The 27212-nt window shown below is 58.6% G+C and overlaps 1 protein-coding gene across 7 annotated transcripts; it reads left to right on the top strand.

Moving 5' to 3' along the window:
* CIC (capicua transcriptional repressor) lies at nucleotides 1-26539 on the top strand. Of its 7 annotated transcripts, none has more exons than XM_045838216.1 (21): nucleotides 1-95; nucleotides 3287-6091; nucleotides 17651-17800; nucleotides 17885-18119; nucleotides 18200-18329; nucleotides 18425-18607; nucleotides 18690-18855; nucleotides 19664-19866; nucleotides 19963-20185; nucleotides 20610-20713; nucleotides 20928-21147; nucleotides 22235-22422; nucleotides 22845-22966; nucleotides 23064-23230; nucleotides 23333-23623; nucleotides 23714-24039; nucleotides 24293-24573; nucleotides 24672-24826; nucleotides 24903-25034; nucleotides 25324-25455; nucleotides 25546-26539. In XM_045838216.1, exons 2-21 carry the CDS (start codon nucleotides 3298-3300, stop codon nucleotides 25911-25913), a joined length of 6570 nt encoding a protein of 2189 aa, XP_045694172.1. In that variant the 5' UTR covers nucleotides 1-95; nucleotides 3287-3297; the 3' UTR covers nucleotides 25914-26539. The 7 variants fall into 7 exon arrangements, with proteins under 7 accessions (XP_045694172.1, XP_045694169.1, XP_045694170.1 ...); XM_045838213.1 differs by having other exon boundaries at nucleotides 20928-22152; nucleotides 23717-24039; XM_045838214.1 differs by having other exon boundaries at nucleotides 20928-22152; nucleotides 24675-24826.
* The last annotated feature ends 673 nt before the right edge of the window (nucleotides 26540-27212 follow it).

Raw genomic sequence — 27212 nt, 5'->3', positions numbered from 1 at the left:
GCGGGTGGCGGTTGGCTGTCCCTCGCACCTCCCCCTCGTGCAGCTACCGCCGCTGCTGAGAGGAGCTACCAGCGACGCCAGAGCCGGCAATCCGGGTGAGTCAGGGCCCTGGGTCTAAGATGCTCCTGGCGTCCAGTGAGAGTCACGAAAAACTGCCCTTTGCGACTTTTTCTCTTCCCCTGGGTTCTTTGGTGCTTCAGGCACTCTGTCACATGGGAGTTGTAGTCTGCCTTTTACTGTCGACTATGCGCCAGAGACGTAAGAAGACTACCATTCCCATCAGGAATTGCGACGAGCCGGTCAACAAATGCTCAGGCCACGCCTTCTAAGCCTGCTCATTGGAGAGCCCGTCCATTGGCCCCTCCTTTTTGCATTTCATTGGCTACTGTCCTTAAGAGGGGCTGGGTTCCGGCTTAGATTGCAAGGCGACTGGGTACTGTATTCGTCAGTCGGCACTAAAACGGCTTTTAATTGTTCAATGCTGGTGTCCATCACTTGTTGTGGGGCAGGGCTTTAGGCCTATTAGGCAGTCGTAGGCTCAGGTTGGTGTCGGTCCCAGAGGGAGGCCGGTCTTGGGCCTTGGCTCCGCCCTCTAGCGCTGCCTTGTGGGCGCGATTGGTCTTGGGAAGCGTCGCTCGTTGTGGAGAGGTGGAGCTGGCCAGGCTGCGAATATCTATTGGTGTAGGACGGCGCCGGTCAGCGGGGTTGTGACCGCTGATTGGCTGGCTGCTCCAGCTGTTGCAGGTCCATTCACCATTTTGTGTGTTGGAGTAAAAAAAAGGGAGAATCGAGAGGGAGAGCCGAAGGGGGGGCGGGGAGGGACCGGACCGGACCGAGCCGGGGGCACGGCCCCCCGCCCCGAAACCCTGCGGAGCCCAAGGTGAGGGGCAGGTCCAGGGCTGACTTGGGCCGGGGGTGTTTGGGGTACTGGGGGCCGAGAGGGGACAGGTGGCAGTAACAAGGAGGGGGTGTACAGGGGAAAAAAGGTGGGTGGGATGGTGGGGAGGAAGGACAGAGTGGAGAAAGTGGTGGGTAGGAGTCAGGACAGAAAAGAGGAGAGGGTGGTGGGCAGAGAATGGGTAACAGGAATGGAGGGGTGACAGGACTGGATCAGGGTGACAGGGAGAAGGAGGGGACAGAGTTGGAGGGGATGACAAGGAGAGGTGATGGGGAGAGAAGGTGGCAGGTTCAGAGATGGCTGACAGGAGAGTGACTGGAAGGAAGAGGTGACAGATAGATGAAGATGGCAAGGTGGGGGGTGACTAAGGAGGGGGCCTAGGGGCTTTTGAGGAGAGAGGTAGGCATAGAGGTGGTGACAGGATGGGAGAGAGAATGGCAGAGAAGCTGGTGCCAGGAGGGCTGATGGGAGCAGAGGGCATGAGACCCTGAAGAGCCAGGGCCTGGGCTGGCCTGGGCTTCAGGAGTTAGTGCTCAGATTCTGGGGTAGGTGGTGGTGGGAGGTGCCGGTGAGGGCCAAGGGTGGGAGTTATCCAGAGAGGAGTGGACAGGGAGAGAGTAGGCCCCAGGGGAAAGACAGGGGCTTGACTTCTGGGGTGGAGAGGTTGGGCAAGGCAGCAGGGTCCAGGGGTACTAGGCAGTGCTGTTGTAGGCCCAGATCGAGTATGCAGAGGTTTGTGTTTGGGCAAGGCTGGGGCTGGATTTCAGTCCCCAAGTTAGTGGTACAGCAGGTCAGTGGACAGAAGGTGGAGGTGGCTGCCCAACTCTTGGGCAGTTGGGTGCTTTCCTCAATGTGAGAAAACCTGGCTTCTCCAGGCTCTGCCTGTGAGGACTACAGGATTGGCTCGGGGAAGAGTCAGCCTGGAACTACAGGGTCCACAGGAGCAGCAGGCCTCAAGTATGAGGTCAGAAGTTCCTAAAGACTTGAGTCAGGGGTGCCTTTGATTATGTTTGGTTTATGGTCCTGGGTTCCTTCTAAACCCCACTTCCCCAGAGGCCCCCTTTCAGCTTTTCAGGTTCTCTTAGTCACTTGAGAGTAAAGTTTTTTCCCTTTTCTTTTCTCAGGGCAGCTTGAAAGGGGGCGGGCAGTAATGACTGTTCAGGAAGTGGGTGAGGTTGGCCTGCTGGGCTTGTCCTGCTTTCTTTGACCTTCTCCCACTTACCCCCACCCCCCGGAGTCAGGGGACACATTTTGGGGTCAGGGGGACCTGGCTGGCTCAGCCACCTTGCCAGAGCTAGCCCAGCCAGCCCAGCGAGGGTGGGGATGCAGATAGGCCAAAAGAGGGGGCTGGGCTTGTGGGTATCACGCTGGGTGCTATGTGGGGAGGAGCAGGCTCCCATCCAGTGGGGCAGCGAAACCCTGGGGTGTAGCTCTGTGTCCCACTGTGTGATGACGTGTGTCTGTGTGTGTGTTTGTGTGTGTGCTCATGCGCAGCCCCATGGTAGTGCTTGGTAGGAGCTCTTGCCCCAGACGTGCCCCTGCCTGCTCTGTGCCAGGATCTGGAGAGATGGCTCCACCTGGCAGTCCCAGGGTACAGAACAGACTGGGCAGCCATTCCTCGGGACTCTCAGCTGCTCACTTCATCCCACAATGCCTGGACATACCAGGCTGCTCAGAGGGGTAGAGTGGGGGGGAGGTGGAAAGAGGCTCACATCACAGCCCAGTCACCTCCCTTTCTGTGACTGTACCTGTGCTTGTGCATGTGTGTGTGTGAGTGCGTGTGCTCCCTGGCCGGTGACAGTGCAAGGAAGCATGCCCTCTGGATCATGTGACAGGCGGCACACTGAGATGGTTAGGAGGACAGACTCTGGAGCCAGGTTGTCAGGGTTTAGAACCTAGCTCTGTTTTATAGCTAGATGAATTTGGACGAGTTGGGTGATCTCTCTGTGCCTTAGTTACCTTAAGTGTGAAATGGGGTTGTTAGTAGCCTTTACCTCTTAGGGCCATTGTGAGGATGAAGTGGGTTAATAAAGGCAAGTTCAGCCCAGGAGTGGCACAGAGTGAGTGGTCCATTCGTGTGAATCGTTCCTGTTTCTTGCATCCCTTTGGGGCAGTCAGAGTATGTGCCTGTGCATGCTGTGTTATCTGCAGAGGGAGCAGGTGTATGCGGGTGTCCCTGAGGAGCCACAGTGAACAGCTCAGGGAACATGGGTGCCACTCTGTGTCTGGGTGCTGGCCAGGGGCCCATTATGACTTGGGGATAGCCAGGAAGGAGGCCTCAGGGATCATGGAGGCAGGGGCCTCTGCAAGTGGAAACTCTTGGGGGTGCCAAGTCTGAGGGATTCCTGAGTTGCTCCTGATGACCACTGTCTGCCTTCCACCCTGCAGGTGGAGAAAAGATGAAGCCAATGAAGAAGGCATGCACTGGCCTCCCAGGTCCTGGCAGTGGAGGCAAGTCCCCACCAGCTACCAGGGCCAAAGCCCTGAGGAGGCGAGGGGTTGGGGAGGGTGACAAGCCAGAGGAAGAGGATGACGAGGTACAGCAGCAGCCGGGCCCAGAAGAGGCTGAGGAGTGTGAAGAGGAGGAGGAGGAGACCCAGCAGGGCTCAGGGGTTGAGGGGCTCCCCCCAGAGCTGCACCCTGATGACCTAGTCCCAGGCCCTGCTGAGGACCCCAAGGCAGAGGGTGAGATAGGTCGTTGGGAGCCCCCCCTCAGCCGGAAGACAGCTACGTTCAAGTCACGAGCACCCAAGAAGAAGTATGTGGAAGAGCATGGGGCTGGCAGTGGCAGTGGTGGAGCAGCTGGGACCCCAGATGAGCCAGCAGGGACCCCTGAGGATGCCGGTACCCTGGGTGTTCCTCCACGGCCACTCACCTCTGCCCGCTCCTCCTCCACTGACACAGCCAGTGAACATTCAGCTGACCTGGAGGATGAGCCCACTGAAGGTTGTGGGCCAGGCTCCTGGCCCCCAGCTGGCACCAGTGGCAGCTATGACCTGCGGCAGCTGCGGTCCCAGCGGGTGCTGGCTCGGCGTGGGGATGGCCTGTTCCTGCCGGCTGTGGTGCGTCAGGTACGCCGAAGCCAGGACTTGGGCGTGCAGTTCCCTGGGGACCGGGCCCTGACTTTCTATGAGGGGGCACCTAGCAGTGGTGTCGATGTGGTTTTGGATGCCACGCCGCCACCAGGTGCACTAGTGGTGGGCACGGCTGTCTGTACCTGTGTGGAGCCTGGTACAGCTGTCTACCGTGAGGGTGTGGTCGTGGAGGTGGCTACTAAGCCAGCTGCATATAAAGTTCGCCTCAGTCCTGGCCTAGGTTCCCAGGTGGGCCCACCAGCCACCCTCCCACAACTGTCACAGCCATCACATCGTGAGCCAGAGAAGGCCATATGGGTGGCCCGCTCCAGCCTGCGTCTGCTTAGGCCCCTCTGGGAACCTGAGGCCCTGTCAAGGAAGCCCCCCATGGGCCCTGAGGAGGAGCCGGCTGAACCAGGGGCTACCCTGCCACCCTGCCCTGCTGCCCTGGACTCCAAGCAGCCTGAAGATGCTGAGGTCTCCAAGATCAGCTTTGGTGGCAACCTGGGGGCTTGTGAGGAGGGTGAAGAGAAGCACCCACCAGCCCTGGGCACCCCTGCCCTCCTCCCACTACCCCCACCCCAGCTTCTTTCTCCACCACCCAAGTCCCCAGCCTTTGCAGGCCCAGGCCGCCCTGGTGAGCAGCCTTCACCTTGCCAGGAGGGGAGCCAGGGCGGCAGCCGTAGCAGCAGTGTGGCCTCTCTGGAGAAGGGCGCTGCTCCGGCCACCCGTGCCCGTACTCCACTGACAGCCGCCCAGCAGAAGTATAAGAAGGGCGATGTGGTCTGCACGCCTAATGGAATCCGAAAGAAATTCAATGGCAAGCAGTGGCGGCGGCTGTGCTCACGGGATGGCTGCATGAAGGAGTCTCAGCGGCGGGGCTACTGCTCTCGCCACCTATCCATGCGAACCAAGGAAATGGAGGGCCTGGCGGACAGTGGCCCAGGTGGGGCCGGGCGGCCTGCTGGTGTGGCAGCTCGGGAGGGTAGCACTGAGTTTGACTGGGGTGATGAGACATCGAGGGACAGTGAGGCCAGCAGTGTGGTGGCCCGTGGAGATTCACGCCCACGCCTGGTAGCCCCTGCCGACCTGTCACGCTTTGAGTTTGATGAGTGTGAGGCGGCAGTGATGCTGGTGTCCTTGGGCAGCTCCCGCTCAGGCACGCCATCCTTCTCCCCGGTCTCCACGCAGTCGCCCTTCTCGCCAGCGCCCTCACCCTCACCCTCGCCACTCTTCGGCTTTCGTCCTGCCAACTTCAGCCCCATCAATGCATCGCCAGTCATCCAACGTACTGCTGTTCGTAGTCGCCACCTGAGCGCTAGCACCCCTAAGGCAGGCGTGCTAACGCCACCAGATATGGGTCCCCACCCACCGCCACCCGCCCCCCGAGAACGCCATTCCTCTGGCATCCTACCCACCTTCCAGACCAATCTGACCTTCACCGTGCCCATCAGCCCTGGGCGGCGGAAGACAGAACTGCTGCCCCACCCAGGGGCCTTGGGAGCCCCTGGTGCAGGGGGTGGAGGAGCCACCCCAGACTTTCCCAAGAGTGACAGCCTGGATTCTGGCGTGGACTCGGTGTCCCACACACCTACACCCTCTACACCAGCCAGCTTCCGAGCTGTATCACCTGCTGTGCCCTTTTCCCGCTCCCGCCAGCCCTCACCGTTGCTGCTGTTGCCCCCACCTGCTGGCCTGACCTCGGATCCTGGACCCTCTGTGCGCAGGGTGCCTGCTGTGCAACGGGACTCACCTGTTATTGTTCGCAACCCTGATGTGCCACTACCTTCCAAATTCCCTGGAGAGGTGGGCACTGCTGCGGAGGCTCGAGCTGCAGGACCTGGGCGGGGCTGTCGAGAGACCCCAGTCCCCCCTGGGGTAACCAGTGGGAAGCCTGGCTTGCCCCCACCTCTGCCAGCCCCCGTACCCATAACTGTGCCTCCAGCCGCGCCAACTGCTGTGGCCCAGCCGATGCCCACCTTTGGCCTGGCTTCCTCGCCCTTCCAGCCAGTGGCCTTCCACCCCTCACCTGCTGCCCTGCTGCCTGTCCTGGTGCCCAGCAGCTACACCAGCCATCCTGCCCCCAAGAAGGAAGTCATCATGGGCCGGCCTGGAACAGGTAAGGAGTGCAGTGGATGGGCTGGGTGAGGGCTCATTTCAAATAGAGTTGCTTTCCAGCTGGCTCTCGAGAGGTGGGCTTCTGCCTTGGGAGGGATGTAAGGGGAGGCTGGAACATCCCTGCACAGATGTTCCAGTGAGAATTCATGTGTCAGGCAAGGGACTGGACTTTGGAGGCTCAATGTGGCGTTAACAGGCCGCCTGTTAGGAACATACTCTCAAGGGTCCCTTAGTTATGGAAGCAGTCCTGAGGGGCTGATGGGGTAACAGGATAATCATGATGACAGCTCCCAGGTCTGGAGGGCTGGTGGGGGTGTCACCATGATAAGCATGTATGGGGGTTATCTCGCCAAACCCTCATACCCACCCCATGATGTAGCACTGAACTTATGGGCCCTGCTCTAAGCCCTTTTCAAATATTAGCTTCTATAGTCTTCACAATAACCATAACAGGTGGGTGCTTTGATTATGCTCCTGTAGAGGAAACTGAGGTCAGGTTAGTGACTTGCCCAGGGTCACATGGCTAGTAAATCCTGGAGCCAACCTTCAAACCCAAGCAGGCTGGCCTGTGACCATGGGGCCATAGTGTTGGTTACAGGCAGGAAGACTGAGGCTCCAACAGGTCCTTCTGCCAGGAGTTGGTCAGACTGGGACTGGAGCCCTCACCTTCACTGTAGCACCCAGTAAACACCACAGGTGCTGTCATTGCCCCGGAAGGGACCTGGGGGTGTGAGGACACTGTGCCTTGTTTTGAATCCAGGTGTGAATCTAGTGTGGTTGCCCATGGGACAGGGCGCCTAAGCCAGGAGTTGAAGTATGAGTTGGAACTAGCATCCATGGATGGAAGAGTTTCCAGGGAGGCCAGTGGGAAGGCAGACTCCAAAGCCAGAAGGAGCACAGCTGAGGAGAGCCGTTGTGGCTAGAGGGCTGAGGCCAGGTGTGGGGAGAGTAGCATTTCTGAGATTGTGCTGGAGAGAGAAGGGCCCAGGCCAGGCTGGGCCTTGTCAGAGCCACTCCCAGGGAGGGTGACAGACCCATCACCAGCCCCTTCCCTAGCATCTTTTTCTTGCTTATGAGCCCACTGCTTACTGAGTACTCCCTCTGTGCCTGGTCCTGTACTGGTTGGTGCTGAGGACACTGCCCCGCTTTCAAATTGTGCCCAGACAGTGACTGTCCGGAGAGGTCACAGCAGGGATAGGGCCAGCCCAGGAGGCTGTGAGGAGTCAGGGAGGACTTCTTGGAGAAGGGGCTAGGGACTTCTAAAGTGAGACCTGAAGGGTGTGCAGAAGTGAGCCTGCCATGGTCAGCAGGAAAACATGTAGGTAAAGGCAAGAGTTTCTGCAAAGGCCTTGAGGCAAAAGCAAGTATTTGAAGGAAGTTACATCAGCAGTGATGGGTTGCAGATGGCAGGTGAGTGCTTAGATGTGTGACTGTATTGATGAGCAAGGGCCAGATAATATAGCATCCTTATGAGACTTGTGAACTTGATCCTAAGGGCACTAGGGACCCATGGAAGGTTTTGAGTCTATCTGTCCACGGCTGTACTAGAGGTGGGGAGATGGAGAAGAAGGAGCCACTGTGGCTTGCGCTGGGGCAGAGGTCAGTATAGGAAGGAGCTCCAGCCTGGAGCCAGGCCACGGGGACACAGGGGCTCTGCTTACCCTCTGTGCTCATATACTGAGGTTGTGACCTGGGTTTTTTGTCTCACTTCCAAGTTTTTACATTTATTACTGTAGTTGATATGATCAAAATTCCACAGAAGTGGGCATAGCAGGGGCTTCTGTCCTTAGGTAGATGAAGAAACTGAAGCAGAAGGACTCTAACCCTGCCTTACCTCCCACACACCTACAGCCCCAGACATGGTCCGACTCATAGCATCATCTCAGGTTATCTTTACTGCTGCTGTGTGGGGAAGGATGGCACTGAGGCAGGTGACCTGAAGCCTACCAGGGCAGGCCCAGCAGGGGTTCCTGCCACTGTTTTCCAGATGAGGCAGCATGAGGCCCTGACAGAACAAGAGTCCTGACTGAGTTTACGCAGCCAGGGAGGAACAGGACTAAGCCTCGAATCAAGTCTGACCTTTAGATCACAGAACTCCTTACTATCAGAAGTTACAGGAATATTAATTTATTGAGCACTATTCAATATGTATGCCTGGCTCACTGCTCAGTAAGTGCTGAGTATTTACTTACTGAATCCTCACAATCTGTCAGGTCAGGATGCTTATTGTTTCCAGCAGACAGAAGAGGAAATTGCAGCCCAAGACTTGCCCAAAGTCATCAGCTAGGATAAGGAAGAAGCAGGTGGTCTAGCTCTGCAGCCCAGGCTCTTAAGCACTCTCAATAATAATGATGAAAAAATAATCATAACCCCTCCTCATTGAGCATTTACCATGTGCCCAGCCTCAGGTATAGGGCCATGTCATGTAATCCACCCAGTGCTGTCAAGTAGGAATTACCAGCTCTGTTGTCGGGGAAACCTGAGGTTCAGTGGAGGAGGAGGCCTCTTGCTGGAGGCCACCTGGTCGTCAGAACTTGTCCAGTGCCTGTCCTGGCGGTTCTGAGCCGCACCTCTCTGACAACACCCATGCTGAGGTATCCAGGTTGCCCTTAGATTCTCAACCAGCAGGCCTTTTGTTCTTCTCCCAGAGGCCTTCCTAAACCCTTGGGAGGTAGCACCTTGGGGCCTTCTCTTTTGAAGGCCCAAATAGGGCAGAAGTGCCCAATGGCATAGTGAAGGCGTAGTCCTGTCCATGGCAAGTAGGACTCTGGCTCAGGGCAGCAGGTGTGAGGGGGCTACAGGATAGCCTTCCTGCTCCTGCCCCCCACTAGGCATTTGCTTCCGCTGGGGGACATGCCGGGGCAGGCGGGAGGCATTCTCTGCATTCTGTGCATGGTCTGGCCAGCCAGCTGCCATTGCCACCTCCTGTGACTCTTCTTGCCTGCTGCCCAGGAGAGGAAGCTGCCCCAAGGCCTGCAGCCCCAGCCCAAGAGGCCAGATGTCTCAGCTCAATTCATGGCACAGCCTCCTTTCCAGCTTCATGGGTCAGCCTGGCTTCCCTGTATTGACAGGCAGTGCCCCTTCTCCTGAGCTTGTCTGCCCATCTGTCTCTATCCCTTGGGTTTCTATGTCTGTTTCAGAGCTCTGTTTCCATTTCTGGGCCTGAGTCTCTCTCTCTGGACTTGTCTGTCTCTGAGTCTGGCTCTCTACATCTCTCTTGGTCTGTTTCTCCTTAGACACCAGTTCTTGTTTGAGCTTTCATCCCATCCTCTTTCTCTTTTGGTCCCTGGTCTTGAGATCCTGTCTCTCTGCACCAGCCTTAGCCCCTTCCTCCTCTCTCTCTCTTTTTAAAGATTTTATTTTTAGCGAGAGAGGAAAGGAGGGAGAAAGAGGGAGAAAAACATCGATTTGTTGCCTCTCACATGCCTCCAAATAAGGACCTGGCCTATAACCCAAGCATGTGCCCTGACTGACCGGGAATCACTTTGCAGGGCGATGGCCATCTCATTGAGCCACACCAGTCAGGGCCCCTCCTCCCATTCTTTAGACAGACTTTATGCCTCCATTCTAGCCACCCACCCTCACCCTGTGTGTATCAGGCGCTTTGTTCCTTGAAGTCAGTGGACAGTTGCTAAGCACCAAGTCCCCTACTTCCTTTCTGGTTAGTGTTAGGAGGTTGTCCAGGCCTGGGACAAATTAACTGCCTACTACTGTCCCCAAACCCTGCTGAGAGGTATTAGGAGCCATCTGTAGACCCCTCTACATCCAACCACCTGTTTCCAAGACAGGCAGGAAGGCGGGGGCTGTGCAGACCAAGCTAGGAGATCCGGCTGTGGGGGAGCAATAGGAAAGCAGCTCCTGTGCCCACCCACCTGCTAGAGGTCATGACCTAGATCACCCTATGTCCCCTCTCCACCGCCACCTTTCAGGAAACACATTTAGTGCCACCATTTGGTGCTCCATTTAACTTCCCCACATGTAGTCCACCCCAAAAGGTTGGACCTCAGAGATCAAGCAGTGCCCTCAAACTGCTTGGGCAGGTGGGGAAAATGAGGCCAAGAGAGAGGCCAAGGTTCTCCTGGCTCCCCAGATCCAGATCCAGGTTCTATGCACCAGAATTTGTTTTGCTCAGACAGTGAACTCCATCTTACTACCTCATCCTCCTCATCCTTCCACCAGGCCCAGGCTGAGCAGTCCTGGGGTATGTGGGTGGGGAAGGCAGATGTGGCTGCAGGCACGGGATTACAGAGGGAGATAAAGCATCTGGGGGAGCCAGAGGATAGAAACAACTCTGGCTCAACACAGGGTGATGGGGGTGGGGGCAGGTTCAGGAAGGCTTCTCATTCGAAGGGACATTTGAGCTGAAGCAGGAGGAATGAGTGGATTTCAGGATAGTGAAAGAAAGGGAAGGGTGATCCAGGCCAAGGCAGCCATGGGAGCAAAGGCCAGAAGGGTGAAAGTGCATGACCTCTGAGTGGCTAGTTGAGGCTGAAGCTGAACTAGAGCCTAGGCTTGGCCGAAGGGTGCCATGCAGGACAGGTCCAGTCAGGCCAGGGTTGAATGCCAGCCCCTGAAGAACCCAGAAAGGGTTTAGAGCAGGGGAGGGGAAAGGTTGCACCTGGGTGCCAATGATCCGGGAGACTGTTCTGGGACGGAAAGAGACCTGTGCTTGGAAGAAGATGACTTGCGGGGAGAGGCATTTATGAGGTAGCAGGAGTGATTCTTGGAGATTTCGTGGAAGAGTCTCCAGCAACAAGAGCTGTGAGGGGTCAGGCTGCCTCCTGGCGGCGGCTGGCGGCTGGCCTGTGGAGCGGCTGGAGCGCGCATGCGCAGCGGTTGGGGTTGGGGGAGGGTGTATGTGGCCGGGAAACCCCGGCGCCGGGCGCCGGGGCATTAATGGCTCCATTAGTGGCCGGGAGGGAGGCGCATTAGCAGCACCGACGGCGTCTGGCATCCATTACCACCGGCGGCAGCGACTGCACCGCAGGCGGCTGGCCCCTAGCCTGCCGTGTCCCTTCCTCTGCCCATACCCCGTTCCCTGTCCCCTGTTCCTGCTCCCCGTGGGAGCCTGAGCCAGGGAACCCCGTCTCTCCTTTTCCGCGGAAAAGCAGACTATGAGGCCAGGCAGACCTGGGTTCAAACCCCGACTGTGCCTCCTCCTGACTGAGAGATCCTACCCCCCTCTGGGCCTGTTTCTTGTGGCCCGAGGCTTTGTAGATCCGGATAGGCACCCCTCGTGGGCCGCACCTAGCCCCCGCTGGCAACCGGGGCACAAGTTCCCGCGCCTTAAGGAGTAGCCCCTCCAACCCCGCCGTCGGGCTTTCGTTCTTCCTATTGGCCGCCTTCGCGCCTGCTGACGCCTATTGGCGGAGACTGCTCACCCCCTCAACGACTGTGCCATTAACCCCTGCACAACAGCGCCCTCGGGTTGGGGTAGGACGCCCCTCCCTCCCCGACAGCTCGGGTGCCAGCTGGCCCGCGCCCCACCGCAGCCCGCGTGGGTGTCAGGCTAGCCGGGCGCCCGCCCGCCCTCCCAGCACAAAGCGGCTTTGTGGGGCCCGCCGGGGGCTGGCTGGGGGCCAGCCGGCGAGTGGAAAATCTCGTGAGCTCGAGGAGGGGAGGAGAATGCAGGGCGGCGCCCCCTCCTCTCCTGGGCACCTCCCTCATCCCGAGCCGACACCCTACCAGGCCCGGCGCCTGTACACTATCCCCTCTTCCCACCCCCAAACCCACATCCAGCTCTCGGTCCTATCCTGCCCATCTCCCAATCCCTGGGGACCCTCCCCCACACCTCTCGTCTGCCTCTCTTTCCCTCCTGGTCCCCCTGCCTACCCTAGCTCCACTCACACTGACTCACCCTGGCGCTATTTTTAGGCTTCCATCACTTTCGAGCTGCACCAGCCCAATCCTGGGCTCGTTCCCCAGGCAACCCTGGCCGTCGCCCACGCCTCCTGGAGTGGGTGGGTGGGTGTATATGTGGGGAGTGGATGAGGGGATCTGGGGACACTGGGTTGGTGAGCCAAGGCGGGGTCCCAGGCAGGGTGGGGCGCCGTGGGCGGTGGGGGCAGGGGCGGGAGCCTCTCAGGCTCAATAAATAGGGCCCGTGAGTTCTGAGCGTTTAGCTGTCTCTGTCAGCATCCCCAGCTTTATGCCCTAGGCCTCTGGGCAGGCCTCTGCCTGTGCCGCCCTGGGTGTCACTTGGTGTCTTTGTCTGTGCTTCATGTCCCCAGGCTGGGGTGGGGTAGAGTGGTGCTTTGGGGGCCGTTTAGGACCAGCCCTTTTGTGGAGTTGGTTATGGGATGGTACAAGGGGTGGCTGCACCATAATTCTTTCCCAGTACCTGCCTTGGGTGAAGAAGGATGGTGTTCCCACTTGGTCTCAGATGGGGCTGGGGCCCTAGTTTGGGGAACTTCCTTAGCATTTTATAACTAGGGAGGCCCCAGCTGGAGAGATGGGGTGGTGTGGATATAGGGCCTGCTCCCTCTCCTCTACCTCTAATCACCCCCACCCAGGGTTCCTCCACTCTGAACAATGGAAGCTAAGTATAGGGCTGGCCTAGTGCCCAAGGCAGGGGGGCCCTTCCTGCCTGGATTCCGGCCCCTCCCTGCCAGGCTGGGCCCCCACTTGGCTGTACCATACCCTGTAAGGGGCCTCTTCCCATCCCTCCTATGTGGGCACTGTGTCTTCTACCAGATGTGTAACCCTCCCAGATGTGTGGGGCCCGCTTTCCCTGCTGTGCCAGGCCTAGCTTTTTTTCTCACCCAACAGAAGTTGGGGGTGGGGGGGCAGAGGACAAGGTTCCTCTGAGCTCTGTCCCTGGGCTCCACTGCAGTGGGGAAAGGGTTAACTTGCCAATAGGTGACTCACCCACAGAGAGAGGAGGGGGCAGTGGTGGGGAGATAGTGGCCACATTGATTTCAGCCTTGGTTTCTGCCTCACATTGCAGTCCCTGGGGCAGTGATGTAATGGAGGGTCTGAGTCTGGGGCTGCATAAGGAGGAGGGGGCAGTCACTTAATAGTCCCTCTGGTGGCCCCTCCAGGCGCACAGTCAAATGTCAAGCCCTGCAATCTCTGGAGGTCAGAGGGCTACAGATGTCTCTTTCCCCTCTGGGTTCTAGTTACCTGGTTTTTGCCCCCTCTCATTGCTTTCAGCACTGTCAATGGATGGGGCAAGCTGGGAAAAGGGTTTGTCTGCTGCAGTCTCCCACCCCACCTGTGAAGGAGCCCAGTCTTGGTCCATCTGAGCTCATGCAACATTTACCAGCTCAGGTGTGACCCCAGGGTCCCCCTTGAGTGATCCAAGGCCTCTGCATCTCTGCCTTGTGGGCCCTAGACCCTTGCCTGTGTCTCTGTGTGTGCCCTCTGACCTTTCTGTAGTTAACCAGTCTCTTGGTATTGTACTTGAACCGTGTTCCTGGATCTCAGGGGGTCTGTGTCCGTGTCCACCCTGAGGTTAAATTTTCAGTAGTAGGAAGAGCACTTCAGTTGGAGCACTGGGTTGTTCCATCTGGCTGCATGATCTTGCACAATTCATTCAGTTTTTCTGAGCCTCATTTTTCTCATTTGAACAATGGGCATAATACAGTGTACCTCCCTAGTGGTTGTGAGGATTCAGTGAACAGGATCACGAATACAAGTTCCCAGCACATATCAGCCTCAGTGTTAGTTTCCTTTCTTCCTTCTGGCCATTTTTTTTTGCAAGGGGTGACTGTCAGCCTATGATGGTGGGGCCAACACGTGGTGGTGTTCTGTGAGTTACAGGGTTCTGGGTAGCTGCTGAGTGTTAGGAAGCGTAGTGTGAATGGTCGTGGCACTCTGTATACCTGCTAGGCCAGGGTATTGAGGTAGTTAGCACTCACCAGGGTACATTTATATGGTGTGTGGGGTCACTATGATGGTGTTTGTGAGAGTTAGCCTGTGTTGGGGATGGGAGTACCTCAAAGACTGTGTGAGTGTGTGAAGAAAGAAGAGCTTGTATGGTTGTGTGGGAGGGATGTGGGCGTGTGTGATGGGGTGTGCAGGATCACTGTGCCTGTTTGATATATTGTGTGTACAATGATTCAGTGGATGTGTGGTGAAGATATGTGTTGGTGAAACATGTATGATAGGACATGTATGAAAGGGGTCATGTGAAGAGGATGGGTGAAAATGAGTGTGTATGATATGAACCATGAGTGTGAGAAGTATATGTGAGCAGGTGTTAGAGATTTGTGACTTCGTGTGTGACAGTGAGTGTAAGATCAAGGGTACATGTGAACGTGGGGTGTGTATGAAATAAAGGGTGTGGCAGGAAAGTCTGTCTATGAGGGGGGTGTGTGTGCTGGCGTGAGTTGGTGAGGGCTCAGGGTGGCTCCTCTAACCCTACGCGCAGTTCATCTGCCCTGCGAGACCGGTGGGCCGAGCGCACATGAGCGTGTTCCTCGCGTGGACTAGACACACACACACACACACACACACACACACACACACACACACACACACACACACACACACACACACACACACACACACACACACACACACACACACACACACACACACACACACACACACACACACACACACACACACACACACACACACACACACACCCCCCCACCACCACCACCACCACCACCACCACACACAAGCCCCGGGCCTCTGCAACGCGGCGCTCGGAACCGCCCCCTGGCTCGGCGCCTTTACTGCAGTGCGCTCGTCCTGCCTCCCTCCTTCCGCGGTCCCGCCCCCGGGCGGCTTGAGGCCAACCGGAGCCCGCCCCGCCCTGCCCTGATTTGCATATGACTGACGTTCCCCCGGGGCGGCCAATGGGGGCGGACGCGGCGGGGCCTGACCCGCGCGCGGCGGCGGCAGCCAATAGGCTCACGCGCGGGGGGCCGGGCTTGCGCGGAAAGCCGCGGGGGAAGCGGGGAAAGGGCGGGGGGGAGGTGCGGCGGCGGGGGGAGGGGAGCGCGTAGTAGTGGCGGGGCGGGGAGGCGGCGGTGGTTCGGCGCGGGGCTCGTTCGGAGCGCACGAGCGCACACACGCTGGTCCGTCTGTCGAGCCGGAGGTCGACCCAACGCCGAGTCGCCGGCCGGGGACTCGGAAAGGCGGGGCGGCGGTGCTGGCAGCCGGGGCGCGCGGGGCTAGAGCCGTTACCCGCCGGAGCTGCGAGGGAGGGAGGGAGCAAGCAAACCAGGGAGCGGGGAAAGGGAGGGGGCCGCGCACGCGCATCCGCGCCCCGCCCCGCCGGGCTCGGTGCTTGAGGAGGGAAAGGGAGGGGGCGGCGCCGATGGCCCCGGTGCCGCGCGCCCCGTGACGGCCCCCGCGCGCGCCGGGGGGCGGGGCGGGGCCGGAGCGCTCTGACCTCCCCCGCCCCCCGGGCGGCGGGAGGCAGTCGGCGTTGTGCGCAGGCGCTCCCGGCGGAGACCCCCGCGTGGGGAGGCCGGAGGGGGGCGGCCGAGGGGGGGGGCATGCGGCGACGGCCTCCAGCTGCCCCTGGGCCGGAGCGGCGGCGGGCGAAGCGGCGGCGGCCGCTGAGGAGGAGCGAGCCCCGGCCGGGCCCCCCGGCGCAAGATCATGTACTCAGCCCACAGGCCCCTGGTTCCCTCGTCCAGCGCGGCCTCCCGTGGCCTCGGAATGTTCGGTCAGTAGTTCTTGGGCCCTGAGACTGTAGGGGTCAAGGTGTCGGGGTGCTAAGTGCAGAGCGACGGTGATGGGCATACAGTAGAATGGTAGAGCCCGAGTAAAGGGGTGACGGGAAAGTTACTGAGCTCTGCTGTAGTGGTTAGTAACGGCAGGTGGGAGTGTAGCAAAGTGATGGGAGTGGGGAGTAGCTGGGGTAGCCGTAGTGTTTAAGTGATGGGGTGAAACAGGTCTGCTGTCATTGGGGGTGAGAGGTGCAGAGTAACTGGCTTGGGAGCATGGATTAGAACTGGAGCAGCCTGAGACCTGCTAGAGACTAGACAGAGGGAAGGGGCAGTGACTGAGTAGTGTAGGCATAGGACAGGGCTTGGGAAGTGAGTGAGGCACTGTTTGCTTAGAACAGTTTTGGGCTGGAGTGGTGAGCTTTGCAGAGAGAGAGGGAGAGACCCAAAGACCCTGAAGGATAGTGCACTTGGGGGCGAGTTCAGGAGGGGCAGGACCACAAGACTGTTCCCCCATTGTCTGTTGGGCCCCTTCTGCACCCAGCAGATGAAAAGATCCTGGTAAGAAAGATCTTTGTGAAGATCTTTGAGAGAGGGACAGGTTCAGGTCCCTGGGGGCTGTTATGGGGTTGGAGGACCTAGAAGGCTTATGTGTCCCCAGGGGTAGGGGATAGGGTCTGCATAATATCTTCAGTAGCTTTCAGTGCTGACCTCCTTGTTCCTCTCCTGTTGCCTTGATGTCTATTTTTTCTTTTGTCAGCTTTTTGCAGAATCAGGTCTTGAGGCCAGTGCCTCACCGAGGGCTCCCTTAGGCAAGGCTTCTGTAGGCATGGGTGGTCACTCCAGGTTAGAGTGGTCTGGGTCAGGGGAAGGCCTGGAATGATGGAGACTGGGGCTAGGGCGTTCCCCTTCTCCCTTTATCGTCTTCCCCTAGCAGGGGCCTCTGCTGCTGGTTCCACTTCCCTCAGGGAGCCAGCAATGAGAGGGAAGCCCACTCCTAGTCTCCGCCTGCCCCAGGAGTCAGGCCAGTTACCCAGCTCCTGGGGCTGAAGGTGGGACCTCTGGGACTGGCCCCTGGTGAGGGAAGTGCCTTCCTGTGTGTATTCTCAAGGAAACACCTGGCATTCTTGCCTTCTCTGGGCAGAGACTTATAATAGTTCTCTCATCTGCCCCATTGTCTGTGCCTTTTCTTCCAAGGAGGTTTACCACACCCTCTTCTCTTTCTGGGCTTGGGGGCTGGGCCATGCTCTAAAGATGAGCTTGGGGTTTTAGAGGGAGGGAGGGTGGGAGGTCTCTTCACAGGCAGTAGATTCTCTTTAGGGGTAAGGGGAAAGCTGTTGTAGCCACCTGTGCCCAGCCTGGGAAGGGCAGGTCTGGCTCTCTAGGGCCTGTGTTAGGGGGAGGGAAGCAGAGGGACAGACTCAAGACCCTATGCCCTATTGGTAATGGAGGGTAGAGGAGAGAGGACACAGGGCCATATGCCCCAGGAAAGAGAAAGGGAGTGTGAGGCCAAGGTAAGAGGCTATGTCAGATGGCAGCATGGGTGCTGGCAACATGCCATGCTGGGGGAGGGTCTCCAGGCCTGCTGAGGTCTTAGGGCCTTCGGAGTGTAGGATGGCAGTCTATCGTGGCCTGGTTTGTGACAGGAGCCAGTCATTCCTCTGGCTTGGTCCCTGGTAGAAGTCAGGGAGGGAGTGGGATGTGAGGACTCTTTTCCTTCTCTGCTTCTGTTTTCAGTTTTATAAACCTTAGAAATCTTTCAGGCAGGAGTTTTTTTTCTGAGTGATATTACATGCATGATGTCGAGATTCAGGGCTAGGAGAAAGGAGTGTAAATGAGAGGTGGAGCTTCCTTGTCCAGGGTGGAAAAAAGCTTGGGTTGAGGGTCAAGGCCAAGCTCTCCTGCTGCAGAGCTCATCTGGCTCCTTCCCACAGTGTGGACGAATGTGGAACCTCGCTCTGTCGCTGTGTTCCCCTGGCACTCCTTAGTCCCCTTCCTGGCCCCCAGCCAGCCAGACCCTTCCGTGCAGCCAAGTGAGGCCCAGCAACCTGCCAGCCACCCAGTGGCCTCCAACCAGAGCAAAGGTGAGGGGTGGGGGGCTGTGGGAAGGCATGGGGAACAGTGCTGAGGGAGCCCATGAGCTCTCTGATCTGCCTCTCTGTCCCCAGAACCTGCTGAGTCGGCGGCTGTTGCTCACGAGCAGCCACCAGGTGGGACAGGGAATGTTGACCCTGGGAGGCCCCCTGGAGCCACATGCCCTGAGAGCCCAGGGCCTGGACCCCCCCACACTTTGGGGGTGGTGGAACCTGGAAAGGGCCCCCCTCCTACCACTGAGGAGGAGGCCCCTGGCCCTCCAGGAGAACCCCGGCTGGATAGTGAGACGGAGAGTGACCACGATGATGCGTGAGTGCCCTGAGTCCTGAGACTGGAGGGGGTGGCCTGGCCAGAGACATGGTCCTCACTGTCCTTGCCGCTCCCACCAGTTTCCTCTCCATCATGTCTCCTGAGATCCAGTTGCCTCTGCCACCTGGAAAACGCCGGACTCAGTCCCTCAGTGCCCTGCCCAAGGAACGAGACTCATCTTCAGAGAAGGATGGACGCAGCCCCAACAAGGTGCCTTGCCTCCACCTGTCTCCAGCTCACCTTGTGGCTGTCTAAGCCTGTTTCCTTGGTTCTAAGTATTGTACTTGGGTCTCTGTCTGATCTAGCGGGAGAAGGACCATATCCGGCGGCCTATGAATGCCTTCATGATCTTCAGCAAGAGGCACCGGGCCCTGGTCCACCAGCGTCACCCCAACCAGGACAACAGGACTGTTAGCAAGATTCTGGGCGAGTGGTGGTATGCCCTAGGGCCCAAGGAAAAGCAGAAGTACCATGACCTGGCCTTCCAGGTAATGCCTCCTCTTCTTGGCTTCTCCCCAGCTTCCTCTAGTGGGTGGGTGAGTTAAGGGTCTCCCTGTCCTCTCCTGCCAGGTAAAAGAGGCCCACTTTAAGGCCCACCCAGACTGGAAGTGGTGCAACAAGGACCGGAAGAAGTCCAGCTCAGAGGCCAAGCCCACGAGCCTGGGGCTGGCAGGAGGGCACAAGGAGACTCGGGAGCGGAGCATGTCAGAGACGGGTACTGCCGCTGCCCCTGGAGGTTAGTGAGCTCCTTGGCTCTCTTGTCCTGCCACCTCCCTCCCTTGAGAGCCTCTGGTACCCTCTTGCTTGCTCGCTCCCACCCCTAGAAGCTCATCTGTGTCCTGTCACTTTTATTTGAGGACCCTTACCTGCAAAAGAGTCAGCACTTGTTTCATGTGAAAGATCCAGGAAAGTCCAGACAGATAAAATTTACAAATGGCAATCTCATTATCAACTGTCCCCTAAACTGAGCGTTTATTCCACACCAGGCACCAAGGGGAGTATAATTTCTGGGACTCAAAACCATACCCTATTTTTTAGATGGATAAACTGAGACTCAGAGAAGCAAAGCCACTTGCTTGAAGTCCCAGGAAACAGTAACTGGCAGACCCAGAAGTTAAAGCCCTGCTTGGCTGGCTCCCAAGGCCATAGTTGGAGGCCCCTCACTGCTGCTTCAACTGACTGTAGATGTGAGGTGTGCCTCCCGCTGTGTTGGTGTTGAGGAGCTTTTCTGGAGCAGTCCTGTGGGACTGGGCCTACAACTCTGAGGGCAGGCTTGCAGTGCGGGAGCAGACCAACAGTTATTAGCTTGCCAGTGCCACACAGACCTGTCTCCAGGCTTTCTTACTCTCAGAAGGGCTGCCCTCTGGGCTCCAGAGGGCAGGAATCAATGGAAAGGAGGTGCTGGGCTTGTGAGTGGCATCTCTTTTCCGCTTGGTGGCCTAGGAGTTCCAGCCTGCTTTTGCCCAGTACCTAGAAATATTGCCCAGGTGCTGGTAAGAGGCTTCTTGACTCTGTAGCACTTCTCTCCCCCTTCCACTCTCCAGTGTCCTCTGAGCTTCTGTCTGTCGCAGCCCAGACACTCTTGAGCTCCGACCCCAAGGCTCCAGGGAGCAGCTCTTGTGGGGCAGAACGTCTGCACACAGTTGGGGGACCTGGTTCGGCCCGGCCCCGAGCCTTCTCCCACAGTGGGGTCCACAGCCTGGATGGAGGAGAAGTAGACAGCCAGGCACTGCAGGAACTGACTCAGGTCTGGGGTACAGACCATGGGAGTGAGGGAGACGGGCAGGGAGGGCTGCCCAAGGTAACAGCCCTAGCTGAGCTCTTCCTTGCACCTCCCCTGCAGATGGTGTCTGGCCCTGCATCCTACTCTGGCCCAAAACCTACACAATTTGGTGCTCCAGGCCCCTTTGCGGCTCCTGGAGAGGGAGGTGCCCTGGCGGCCACTGGGCGCCCTCCCTTGCTGCCCACCCGAGCCTCTCGTTCCCAGCGTGCGGCCAGTGAGGACATGACCAGTGATGAGGAACGCATGGTCATCTGTGAGGAGGAAGGAGATGATGATGTCATTGGTGAGCAGTGGCAGGGGCTCAGATTCCTGCCAGTGGGCAGCAGGCTGAGGTTTGGACAGTGGGCACAGATTATATTGAGGCCCTTGGGCTTCTTTTTTTTCTTTCCCTTCCATATTTGTTCATGGTTGCAGGCATGTTGAGTTTAGGCCCTTCTGGGTAAGCGTAGCCCTTCCCTTGGGCAGTCCCTGTTTTGACAGGCAGCCAGAAGGATCCGGGCATGGGTAGGCCATGGGCACAGTGTTAGGTGCTATTACCTGCATGGTCAGGTAGGTAGGCACACTCTAGGCCAAGGAACTGCATTTCTGGACAGTACTCACTGCTGGCTTGGGGCAGAGCTGAGGCCAGAGGCAAGGCCAGCTTCCAGACTGCCCTTCCTGCTCTACACTCAGTCCTTTTGACAATACTGTTTCCTCTGCTCCCTCAGCTGATGATGGCTTCAGTACCACTGACATTGACCTCAAGTGCAAGGAGCGGGTAACTGACAGCGAGAGTGGAGATAGCTCTGGGGAAGACCCAGAGGGCAGCAAGGTGAGAGCTTGGGACTTGGTGCTATCTGGTTCCACTTAACTGCAGCAGTGAGGATAGCTTGGCCTGTGTGTTAGTAGAGGGCCTGGAGAGGGAAGCTGTTTGGCCTTTGGGGAATTGTGTCACAGTCTGGATGAATTGAAGCCTTTTGATGGCCTGGCTGGGGTTGGGTATCCAGGCTCCCTGACACAGTTATGTCACTTCTCCTTCCACCCAGAGCTATGGCAGGAAGGTGTTCTCGCCTGTGATCCGTTCTTCCTTTACCCACTGCCGTCCATCGCTGGACCCTGAGCCCCCAGGGCCCCCGGATCCACCTGCAGCCTTCGGCAAAGGCTATGGGCCCACCCCATCTTCCTCATCCTCGCCAGCATCCTCCTCAGCCTCAGCAGCCACCTCCTTCTCATTGGGCTCAGGGACCTTCAAGGCCCAAGAGTCAGGTCAGGGCAGCACAGCAGGCCCACTACGGCCCCCACCCCTTGGGGGCCCAGCGACACCTTCCAAGGCCACCCGCTTCCTCCCAACGGATCCTACCACCTTCCGGCGCAAGAGGCCTGAAAGTGTGGGGGGCCTAGAGCCACCTGGCCCCTCGGTTATTGCAGCACCTCCCGGAGGGGGAGGAAGTGTCCTGCAGACACTGGTCCTGCCTCCAAACAAGGAGGAAAGGGAGGGCAGCGGAGCCCGCGTGCCCTCAGCCCCAGCCCCATCGCTGGCCTATGGGGCTCCAACAGTCCCCCTGTCCCGCCCAGCTGCCACCATGGTCACCAACGTGGTGCGGCCTGTCAGCAGCACTCCTGTGCCCATTGCCTCTAAGCCCTTCCCCACCTCTGGCCGGGTGGATGCATCTCCAAATGACATAGCAGGTGCCAGGACTGAAACTGTCACTGGGTCCCGGGCACCTGGGGGCTCTCCACTGGGCGTCAGTTTAGTGTATTCAGACAAGAAGTCAGCAACAGCCACCTCACCAGCCCCACATCTGGTGGCTGGGCCCCTACTGGGCACTGTGGGGAAGGCTCCTGCCGCTGTCACCAACCTGCTGGTGGGCACCCCAGGCTATGGGGCTCCTGCACCTCCTGCTGTCCAGTTCATTGCCCAGGGAGCTCCTGGCAGTGGGGCCACTACGGGCTCAGGAGCAGGTGCTGGGAGTGGCCCTAATGGGCCAGTGCCCCTGGGTATTCTGCAGCCAAGTGCCCTGGGCAAGGCTGGGGGAATCACTCAGGTTCAGTACATCCTGCCCACGCTGCCCCAGCAGCTGCAAGTGGCGCCTGCCCCAGCACCAGCCCCTGGGACCAAGGCAGCGGCTCCCAGCGGCCCAGCACCCACCACCAGCATCCGTTTCACCCTCCCACCGGGCACCTCCACCAACGGCAAAGTCCTGGCTGCCACTGCACCCACTCCTGGCATCCCCATCCTGCAGTCCGTACCCTCTGCCCCGCCCCCCAAAGGTGAGGCCTGGGCCGGGCAGCACAAGTAGCGGGGCTACAGCCCTGTTCGGCTCCCTTTAATCTCCTGTCTTGCCTCTTGCAGCCCAGTCGGTTTCTCCTGTGCAGGCCCCGCCCCCGGGTGGCTCAGCCCAGCTATTACCTGGGAAAGTGCTAGTGCCTCTGGCCACCCCTAGCATGTCAGTACGTGGTGGAGGGGCTGGTCAGCCGCTGCCCTTGGTGAGCCCCCCCTTCTCAGTACCTGTGCAGAATGGCGCCCAGCCACCCAGCAAGGTAAGGGCATCCTGTCCCTCTTTCCTCCTCGGTATTGTTGTCCATGTCCTGGGGTTTCTGTCTGCCTTTCCTTTGGCCTCTCTTTTCTCTCTTGTCTGTCCTTGGTAGTGTCTTACCATCTCCTTAATGTCTCTGTGCATCTTGATTCTAGCCTTGGTGCCTGCAACTTGTCCCTTTTCTGTGTCCCTACCTGTTTTTTCCCAGGTATAAAAAAAATAATTAAAAAATTTTTTATTGGTTTTTAATTTTTTGTATTCTGTATTTTTATTTTTTCCCCCTATCTCTTGCTGTCTTCTTTTCCTTTGTTCCAATCCCAAGTTTTGTGCTCTCTTGGTTGAGATCCACCCTCCTAGGCCTTGGTCCTCCCCCATCCCACTCTGGGTCCTCCACTCACTGCAGCTCGTGGGTACTCTTGCCCACAGATCATCCAGCTGACTCCGGTGCCTGTGAGCACACCCAGCAGCCTGGTGCCACCCCTCAGTCCAGCCACGATCTCTGGTCCCACCTCACAGCCTCAGAAGGTCCTGCTGCCCTCTTCCACTAGGTAATGGCAGTTGAGCCCTTACCCAGAGGCCAGCCCAGGGGAGGGGGTGTGTGGGGCGGGGCCAATTCACTTCACTCCCCTGTTCTTCCTGCGGCAGAATCACCTATGTGCAGTCAGCAGGCGGGCATGCGCTGCCTCTGGGCACCAGCTCAGCATCCAGCCAGGCTGGAACAGTCACCTCATATGGCCCCACGAGTTCGGTAGCTCTAGGCTTCACCTCACTAGGGCCCAGCGGTCCTGCCTTTGTGCAGCCCCTGCTTTCAGGTGAGGGGCAACCTGGCAGGCAGTGCTGGGATCCAGGATGGGGCTGAAGTGGTTTAGGCTCTAGCTCAGGCTCCTGCCTCTCCTCTGTTTTCCTCTCTGTAGGCCAGACACCACTGTTGGCTCCTGGCCAGTTGGGCGTGTCACCTGTGCCCAGCCCCCAGCTGCCTCCCACCTGTGCTGCCCCTGGAGCTCCCGTCATCACAGCATTTTACCCTGGCAGCCCAGTACCCACCTCATCAGCACCCCTGGCCCAGCCATCCCAGGCCACCCCAGGCCTGGTCTACACTGTGGCCACCAGTACCACCCCACCTACTGCTCCACTCCTGCCCAAGGGCCCACCGGCTCCTCCCACTGCCACTGCCACCCCTACTAGTCCTTTCCCTAGTTCCACAGGTGGGTATTGGGCCAACCCAGGGTAGGGTGAGTTCGGGAACCCAGGGAATGGGTCAGACCTGGCTCAGCAAATACTCTTCTCCCCACCAGCAGGCTCCATGACTTACAGCTTAGTGGCTCCCAAGGCCCAGAGGCCCACCCCCAAAGCCCCCCAGAAAGTGAAGGCAGCCATCGCCAGCATTCCTGTGGGCTCCTTTGAGGCAGGTGCCCCTGGGCGGCCTGGCCCTGCACCCCGGCAGCCCTTGGATCCTGGTTCAGCTCGTGAGCCTGCTGCCCCTGAGTCTGACCTTGAGGGACAGCCTACAACGCCAGCTCCTCCACCTCCCTCAGAGACATGGGCTCCCACTGCCAGGAGCAGCCCCCCACCACTCCCACCTGCTGAGGAGCGGACCAGCACCAAGGGCCCTGAGACCATGGTGAGTGCCCAACAGGCCTAGAGGCTCCCATTGCTGCTGGGCTCTGTCCCTTAGCCCACTGTCTGCCTTCCTGTCTTGCCCTCTTCCCTGCATGCATGTCTGAGCCGTACCCTTGTCCCTCCTGCTTGACCGTGTGACTAGGCCTTTTCCAAGACTGTATCAGGCAATCAGCCCCCATCTCTTTGTATTTTTGGGTTTTGCCTCAGCGATTCTGAACCCATTGTCCTCCATCTTCTTGCCATCCTCACCCCAGGCCAGCAAATTCCCCAGCTCCTCTTCAGATTGGCGCGTCCCTGGGCTGGGCCTGGAGAGTCGAGGGGAGCCTCCCACCCCTCCCAGCCCAGCTCCGGCCCCAGCCCCAGCCCTGGCCCCAGCTCCAGCCCCAGCCCCTGGTAGCAGCAGCAGCGGCAGCAGTGAGGGCAATAGTGGCAGGGCAGCCGGAGACACCCCTGAGCGCAAGGAGGTGGCTGGTACCGGCAAGAAGGTGAAGGTGCGGCCCCCACCCCTGAAGAAGACCTTTGACTCTGTGGACAAGTGAGTATGGGCTGGGGGCTGTGGTGTTGCCTATGGGGTTGGTGGGAGAGAGGGTAGCTGCAAGCCGGGCAGGGGAGGTGACTCTGACTGCTCTCCAGCAGGGTCCTGTCAGAAGTAGACTTCGAAGAACGCTTTGCTGAGCTACCTGAGTTTCGGCCTGAGGAGGTATTGCCCTCACCCACCCTGCAGTCTCTGGCCACCTCGCCCAGGGCCATCTTGGGCTCCTATCGTAAGAAAAGGAAGAACTCCACTGGTAGGCAAGGGGGGTCCCTAGGGTAGGTGGGGAACAGACTGGGGCCGCCTCCCCTTATCCTCCTCCTTTTCACCAGACCTGGACTCAGCCCCTGAGGACCCCACCTCACCCAAGCGTAAGATGAGGAGACGCTCCAGCTGCAGCTCGGAGCCCAATACTCCCAAGAGTGCCAAGTGCGAGGGGGATATCTTCACCTTTGACCGCACAGGTGCTGGTGCCTAACTGGTAGACTTGTAGGGAACCCAGGGCCTGCAAGGGGGTGGGATCTTGGGAATAGGGTAGAGGTGGGTGTCACTGAGAGAACAGGTCAAGGGTGGGCTCTAGACTCCAGCAGGTCATTAAGCTGCCACATGACCTTTGGCAGGCTTCCTCTTCGAACGCTGCTGTGAAATTGAACTCAGTGAGGGCTGCTGGGTAGACACTCAAGACAGTGGTGTGGGTGTGGGATGGCCAGGCTTCTGCAGGAGCCTTCATCGTGCTCCCTGCCCCGCTCCCAGGTACAGAAGCTGAGGATGTGCTCGGGGAGCTGGAATATGAGAAAGTGCCATACTCATCACTGCGGCGTACCCTGGACCAGCGCCGCGCCCTGGTCATGCAACTCTTCCAGGACCATGGCTTCTTCCCATCAGGTGAGCATGTCTTGGAGTCTTGGGGGGCATGTGGGAAGGATCTGCCTGCTTGTCTCATCCTCCCTTCCCCCACTGTCCTTCTGTCCCCAGCCCAGGCCACAGCAGCCTTCCAGGCCCGCTACGCAGACATCTTCCCCTCCAAGGTCTGTCTGCAGTTGAAGATCCGTGAGGTGCGCCAGAAGATCATGCAGGCCGCCACTCCCACAGAGCAGCCCCCTGGAGCTGAGGCCCCTCTTCCCGGACCGCCCCCCACTGGCACCACTGCTGCCCCTGTTCCCACTCCCAGTCCTGTTGGGGGCCCTGACGCCACCTCACCTGGCTCGGACTCTGGCACAGCCCAGGCTGCCCCGCCACTGCCTCCACCCCCAGAGCCAGGGCCTGGACAGCCTGCCTGGGAGGGTGCCTCCCAGCCCTCCTCCCCACCCCCTGGTCCCTCCACAACTGCCACAGGCAGGTGAGGGGCCCCTGAAAAGATCCCAGGAACCACAGTACCCCCCTCAGGAATGGACAATATGTAGGTGGCAGGAATAGGGGGGCAGGATGGTTACCTCCTCCCCAGTAAAGCCATTTCGTCCTTTCTAGTTTGGGGCAGAATGAGGCCTGCTCCTCTGTGTGTCCCCACCCCCCTACAGCTCTCTCCCAGTAATGGGGGGCAGCTGAGGGAAGCAGGGGCACAGTCTCCCTTCACTGAGCCCCTGTACATAATAACCTGGAGTGTGTTACCTTCAGATCTTTTCACTTGTACTTTATGCAAAATGGCTCACGTGAGGGCTGCAAGCAGAAAGAAGTGAGGGCCTTGGGCCAGAGGGAGGAGCCTGTGGAGTAGGGGGAGTTCATGTACCCCTTTTTTCCCCAGAGGGGCTGGACTCAGGTTAGTTTGGGGGTGGGGGCTCCTGCACTTTGCCACAGGCATGGGGAGGGTTCTCTCCCCACTCCTCTGCCCTCCCAACTTGGGTTGTACTTTCTAAGAAGGTGATTCCCCCTACCCTTGTCCCCATCCCCAGAACAAAACATGTTGATCATGTGCAATATTTCTTACTGTGCCGAGAAGCCACAATGACCGCGATTAAAGCTGTTTAACACATCTGTGTGGCTGCCCACTCAAAAGGGAGAAGGGTTGTTGGTTGTGCCAGTCATGTCTCCAAAGGGCATGGTGGTATATACTTCACACCCCCCCCCCTTCCGCCCCAGCCCCAGGGAGGTGAAGGGAGCAATGCCAGGACTACCCCTCCCAAGGGCAGAGGGACACCTGTGATCTGAGGTCCCTGATCAAGCATGGGCCCAACAGCCTTTCTGGGCCTGGTGCTCATGGAGTTGTGCTGCCGGCTCTGCCTCTCTCAGCCATGCAACATTCATGGATTTGGGGAATGCCTAGATGTGCTGCAAGGACAGCAAACGCTCCAAGTCTTAGTTGGACCTGAGGTCTCTCTCCAGAGGTGGCACTGTTCCAAGTACTGTGCTGTCCTGAGTGACTCCTGCTGCCCCCATGTGGCTTGAGCCAGCACTGCAGCCAGGCCAGAAACCTCTCCTGGGTCACACCGCTTTGGGCCAGTGAATAGTGCCCATTTGAGAGAGATCTGTACCATGTGGAGGGATGACTGCTGGGGGTGGGAACATCAGGAATCTTCCACAGGAAATGGCATCTAAGCTAGGCATAGAACACCACGCAGGGGAATAGCATGTGCAAATATTGGAGGACTACTTTGGGTGAGCCTTGACTAATAAGCCACTTTGTTCCTGGAATTCTTTTCTTGACA

The sequence above is a fragment of the Phyllostomus hastatus genome, unplaced genomic scaffold, assembly GCF_019186645.2.
Source record: "Phyllostomus hastatus isolate PE091 unplaced genomic scaffold, TTU_PhHast_1.1 phas_contig_277, whole genome shotgun sequence".
In the NCBI taxonomy this organism is placed as follows: domain Eukaryota; kingdom Metazoa; phylum Chordata; class Mammalia; order Chiroptera; family Phyllostomidae; genus Phyllostomus; species Phyllostomus hastatus.
This window is presented reverse-complemented; position numbering and strand designations above follow the sequence as displayed.